This window comes from Anguilla anguilla, chromosome 10, assembly GCF_013347855.1.
Source record: "Anguilla anguilla isolate fAngAng1 chromosome 10, fAngAng1.pri, whole genome shotgun sequence".
Lineage (NCBI taxonomy): Eukaryota > Metazoa > Chordata > Actinopteri > Anguilliformes > Anguillidae > Anguilla > Anguilla anguilla.
In genome coordinates, this window is record NC_049210.1 from 35,697,442 (window position 1) to 35,703,441 (window position 6,000).

The 6,000-nt window shown below is 45.0% G+C and overlaps 1 protein-coding gene across 6 annotated transcripts in view; it reads right to left on the reverse strand.

The window, feature by feature from the left end:
• LOC118206315 (multiple C2 and transmembrane domain-containing protein 1-like) overlaps window positions 1-4,442 on the reverse strand; it is a 152,829-nt gene extending 148,387 nt beyond the window's left edge. For 2 of the 6 annotated variants that reach the window (XM_035378894.1, XM_035378891.1), the window contains exon 1: window positions 3,384-4,441. In XM_035378894.1, coding sequence (XP_035234785.1) covers window positions 3,384-3,899 — 516 coding nt within the window. In that variant the 5' untranslated portion in view covers window positions 3,900-4,441. Of the gene's footprint in view, window positions 1-3,383 lie in introns of all 6 variants that reach the window. The other 4 variants (XM_035378896.1, XM_035378895.1, XM_035378892.1 and 1 more) reach the window with 3 other exon arrangements.
• Between the last annotated feature and the right edge of the window lie 1,558 nt (window positions 4,443-6,000).

A 6,000-nucleotide genomic window follows, 5' to 3' on the forward strand; every position in this document is an offset into this window, starting at 1 on the left:
AATGTGAGCCGCGACATCGGCGGTCCGAATCCGACCGCCGACCTTTGTCGCACGTCTCTCCCTCTCCCTCTCTTTTCTCCTAATTCTTCCTGTCTCTCTGCACTGTTCTATCCAAATAAAGCTGAAAAAGCCCAAAAGATAAAAAAAATTTTTTTTAAAGACCACAAGCCACCAAGATCCTTTTCAAATGAAACCAAAAGGTAAACGCTGTGACTTCTGAGGTGCCATGCGTACCAGGGAGCAGCCAGAACAGGCGGTCTGCTGCGGTTTGTGTGTTCTATACCCATTTCAGCTTTCTCATTCCCGCTCTCGTTTCAAGAGAACCGCTGCTTCCAGCATCACCTTTCTTCCACTTAATCCACGATCGAGGCGGTCCCGGTGGGTGGGCGAAGCTTCACTTTTCCACCTCAATTTATTCCCCGTGACCCAGATACAGCTGCGAGCTCCGATCTCCCCGCCGTGCCTGGTCTCCCAGGAGGCCCGACCGGATTCCCACCGCTTCCCCGGTTGTGAAACTCCAAAGGAAGGAACACTCGCGCGTGGCGGACAGTGTAAGACTCCGGACTGAGCAGCAGACCGCTTTAGAAGCAGCCGCTGTAGAGCCGCAGCAGTTTTGCCAGGACCTCGGTTAATAGGTGCCATAAAAAATGTACCTGCCTGTTTTTTTTTGAGAGAGGGTTAATGTCATCTGAGTTTGAGAAGTGGTTTGTGGGAAACTGCACCTGTGTCCCTGTGTTCACAGAGCTTTTCAGCAACATCCCAGGTGAAAAAAAAGCGGTAGGCCTACACACAATTTCAGTCCGCAAGGAAAATACATAATGTCCATTTCTGACTGGCAAACTTGTCAGGGGGTGGAGTCCCTCCTCTCAGAACATTAAATATTTTAGAGGCCCCCACACTCAGAGTACTGATAGCCTTGGCAACCTAGGCCAAAGCAAGGGCCACACCAAAGGAGCTTCCGGTGAGGGAGCTTAATAATGGATTGAGCTGATCTGGGATCTGGCAACACTCTGTTCACCAAGGAGATGACATGACCTAGATTACTTCCTTCTAGAAAGCATAGATTCTTCACGTCACAGGGGCATCTCCTGACTACCATCCCAAGAGTCAGTGGAAGGTAGTGAGCAAAAGGGTGAAACTTTAATTTGAAAACTGGGGGGTTTGAAATGTGCAGACCCCAGGAACTGCAACCCACTAGGGAGGTCCGGGGGCATGACCCCCATCCCCACCCAGAATAATTCTTTAAAATTTCTTATTCTTTGTACAGAAGAAAATAACAGCTGTGAAATGATCACTTCTGGTGAATTCTAAGAGGAAAATATGTCATATGTTATATGCAATATGCAATATACAATTCTGTCAGGACCACTGTCATCAAGTAGAACTTTATTGACAATAAAGGCAATACAGTTATGTTTGGCGGTATGGCTCTGTTCTGGAGCTCTCCCGCCAACCACACAGCCCGCGTGGATAAGGCCGGGAGGCCAGCAGCCAAACCCCCCTAGAGGGGTACACACAGAACAGATCCAGCAGCAAAAGCAGTTTTTATCACATATGAATGGAGCAAATGCAATTTCTTAAACACATAAGGATGGAGCAATACAAATTCTTAACACATGGGAATGGAGAATGCAAATTCTTGACGCATGGGGATGGAGCTGGGGTGGTGGAGGGGATTTTTTACGAGCAACGTGCAGCGCTTGCATGCAGGAGGAGCAGCCGAATGAGTAGAGGGAGGCTGTTTAAGTAGACCGCCCTGTTAGTGAATGTACTGTGATAGGCGAACATCACTCAGCTGAGCCGTCAGCTGATTCGGCCGGAGCGCTTGACTCTCGTGACCTGCCAGAACTACGCGATGCTCCATATATGCAATACATATATAAAATAGGTTGTTTTAGTTTCTAAAAACAGAGCAGGGCCGATGCGCTTTGATTTTCTAGAAAAACATTTGGATGGACAGTCAAAAGACTGGCGCAGCTGGCAGGAAATTAGTCATATATCAATCTCATCAACTGACGTTCACTTCAAACAGAAGCACGTGATAAATGACCAGGTTAAGAGCACCTCAGACGGCGCTATTCGTTCAGCAGACCCTCTAGTTTAGGGATGCCCCTACCGTTTTAAGAATTCTATTTTAAACACTGTACTCCAAAGAAATATACACCAGACAAGTTCCATGTTCAATCGACTCATTCCGTAGGGAAACAGATTGCTGCTTTAAGACTTGAGAGGATCGTTTGTGTGTCGTGTCGTCTACGCTTGTCAGTGGGCATGTGGTTGCCTAGATCTAGCAGAGGGAATAAGTAAAGTGGAATCTAATTTTGAGTGAGGGGGCGGGGCTGGACGGTGGATGCGTCTTCTGTTGGCGTCCCTAGGTTACTTCAGTGATGTGACATCAGCACCACACCATGGCCACTGCATAGTAATCCCGTGAAAGTCTCTTTCGTCATAACGCTAGTAACACTGCGGGTCCCATTAAAAAAGGATCTACTTGTTTGGAATTGTTGACACGACCTTAGCTTTACTCTAATTCAGACCACATCCCAGTTAAGCCGTTTTTAAAATGATTAATTGCACCTCTCGGGTTTATCCTCCAAACAGGTTTGTTATCTCATCCATCATGCTCTGCAAAAATATCACTTCTTTATGACGTTAGATTTAAGACCCGCTTAGTCAAAAATCGACCTTCCCTATAATTCAGAGAATTAATGGGCTACTTTCTTATGGAGGTTATAGCTACCAAAACAAACTCCAGATACTATTGAATTAAATTCAAAGCTAATGTTCCAGAAACAGACGCCCTTGGATACAGGGAATCACCTTAAAATGCAGTTTTAGTTATTTGTTTAGTTGCACACACAGCACCTGGCCTAATCTCCGTGGGGTCCACGCAAATACGCACATAAAAACGAACATGTACAGATTAGTAATAAACAATAAAAACGAAGATAAAACTGCATAACATGAAAAAGCATTACTGACAAGATAAAAGTTATAACGGTGTTGCAGGTGAAGTTGTAGCGTACACCGTGACACGTGTGTACAACAGTGGGCTATAGATAAATGAACACCTGGCATTTACAAGATGCATAACATAACTTGGTCTCACTCTTTGGTGCAACGTTAACGAATGTGCATCATCTTAGGTCCTTAAATGCAATGCTGAGCAGTAGTAGGCTAGCAATATTTGTGGATAAAAATGTAAGGCATTATCGTGGCTCGAGCATTTAAATCACGATTATCGCTTTAGGTCAGTCGGCATACTCCCTCCAGTGTTTTAATTTACACCAACTGAGTGCCTGGTTTGCATATTTTAACCGGTAGCTAATCGCGTTTTTACCACCGGCTTTTCGAAACGAACTGGCTATATATTTATTACTCACAGAATCGCTGGCGTTCTTACGCAGCTGTTCCTCTGCGCCGCCGGCGCCAGAGTCACCCACCACCAATTTCTCAAAGCAAGCCGACCCAAGTGACGAGCTTTTCTGGTGGGACAACACCAAATGAGACACGATATGCTTTGGGCTTCCATGTCCCGGCAGCTCATATTTCGCGGCGGTCTCTACGGCCGTGGTTTCGAGCGGGTGCAGCGCCTGTCCTTGACTGGAACTAGGGTCCGGTTTACCGCAGAGGGGCTTGTCGCCGGCAAGAGGCACTGGGGCAGAGCAGCAAAGATTTGGCTGGGACGATGAAAAGACACGGTCCAAAACCTGCTTCTTTTTCTTCCTGAACATCCATATTCCCGTCTCCTTTTTCCCGTCCGCACTCCGACGTTCGGCGCCCAGTTTAGGGCTTAAAAACGGCTTGGTTCTCTCTTGAAAATTCTTCCACATCCTTTTCTGATAGGACAGCGCTTCTTGCTCTCTGGCACTATTGTCATCCCTTGTTTTTTCCTCCATGCTCCACAAACAGCAGCCAGCCAGTCTGTTAAGCGTGCAGCAGAAGGTATGACACTATGAAGTGGAACAGTGCGCCGATCGATTACCAGCGCCAAGAAGAAGTAGTTCAAGACGAAAGGAGGGGGTGTCTATTCCTGTATGTCCCGTGTGTGCCTCAATTTCTAGACCCAGGGAGAAATGTTAACTTTGCGATTAACATCAACAAATATTTTCCTATGTCGCCCTAAGCAAGGTAGTGAAATATCTGGTGGTGTGCGCCTCAAAGTTTTTTTTTCCCCAATAATACAACGTGTTGTGTGAAAACTGTTACGTGCTACATGACGGTTCAGTTTTACATGATCTTGAAGTAAATTTCTTGACCTGTGGCATCTGTGAACCAGCGATAAAGCCTTAAGCATATTTTAATGGAGTCTGAGAGATTACATAATAGATAGCTACAGCACATTATCATCAATGCATAATGAAGTAGCATTATCATATGTATCAACGAATTCACTGACGGAATAGTGCGTTATATGTAATATGTGTGTTTGATTTTCGTACTATGCCCAATGAATCGTGCAAGGTCCTGTACCCACGCTCTGGAGCTTGCTCAAAGTTACATCTACCTTGGTCCGAGCATCTTTAACTGTCAGCCTGCTTTAGGATGCTGTGGCTCGCCTCCCGCTGGCCGAATGTTGCAATGACAGAAAATATAACATTATTACCGTGTGGGCATCAGCCTAGTTGGCAGTGATGAGACGGAAGAATAGCTGATATAGGCTATTTTTGCGCCATATTTCAATATGTAACTGGTTTCAGGTATTCACTATATTGACTGTTATTGCGCATTGCAACAAGTCCCGTTCTTATCGCTGTAATTTTGTAAAAGTAATGACTATAATAGCACACTGATTCTGCACGAATATTATGTATTCAGAAAGTTTGTTCCACCTTAAAAAACAATAAGCAAAAAAAAAAAACAAATGTCTTTGCTTCTTTAAATTTAACTGATGAAATTAAATTAAACTAATGAGCCAGAGGAATGCCTCTATGTTTTGCAAATGGGGAAAATAATAAGCTAATTTCTTCACTCTAATTGGGTGCTTGTGATTTTTATGTCAGTCACTCTAATCAAGACTGGGTTTGCCGGAGATTCACCAATTGCAGGAAAGTGATTTAAGGAGCGTTTGAAGCCAGTGATCCAATGTAACCTAATGCTGATTCTATTAATGTTTATTCTCGACTGGAATCACAAGGTATAGTTCACATTTTCCTCTAATGCAAGCATGAGATCTATTATCAGTCGCATCCCTTCAGCACAAGTTATACCATAGGCACATCTGATGAGAATATATTAGGATTAAAATACAGACAGTACAAAAGCGAATAAATTATGAATTTTATTCACATTCATGCCAAAAGGTCACAGCCCCTGCATGGATGAGTCATTGCGCAGTAGTAGTGTTTAGTGGCCTTGCAGTTAAAGAGTATGCCCTTGGCACTGTGGTATATGAGAATGCTTGACTGCTTCGCATCTCATAACTCAGAGTAATATCTGACCAATCAGATGAGCTCATCCTCACGACACAGGAGGTGACGTGACCCCAGAGGGAGATGTGCTAGCGGACCTAGCCGGAAAGCCCAGAGCACAGGGATGTGTAAGAGGAGACTGCGTAAATATTTATTTACACCGCTCCATTCACCAGCTACGTGAGCCGGGTCCGACGGCAGATGTTTGAGGTGTGATGTAGGAAGCAGGTGAAGCGGCCCTTTAATGTAAAACCTCAAAGTGAGGTGTCATCGGACTCCGTGAAGGGGGGAGGCGTGGGCAGGGGGTTTGAGCTCTGAGGACATTCTCTCCAGCACCTTACACATGCCCTAGACAGCACTCAAAACTTGATTGTGAGAGCCAAGAGCCAAGTATCTAATGCATTAACAACATTTTGGGAGAGGGGGGGAGGGAATGGGGCTGGGAGGCTTCCGTAGGGCTTGTTTGGAAACATGGTTCAGGAGACGTTCTAACCACAATACACTGTGAAGAACGCTAGTTAGATAATTCTGTGTTTTCCTTTTACTCTGAAAGACAATTTAAACATTCGACTGACTCTGCTTGTGTTGA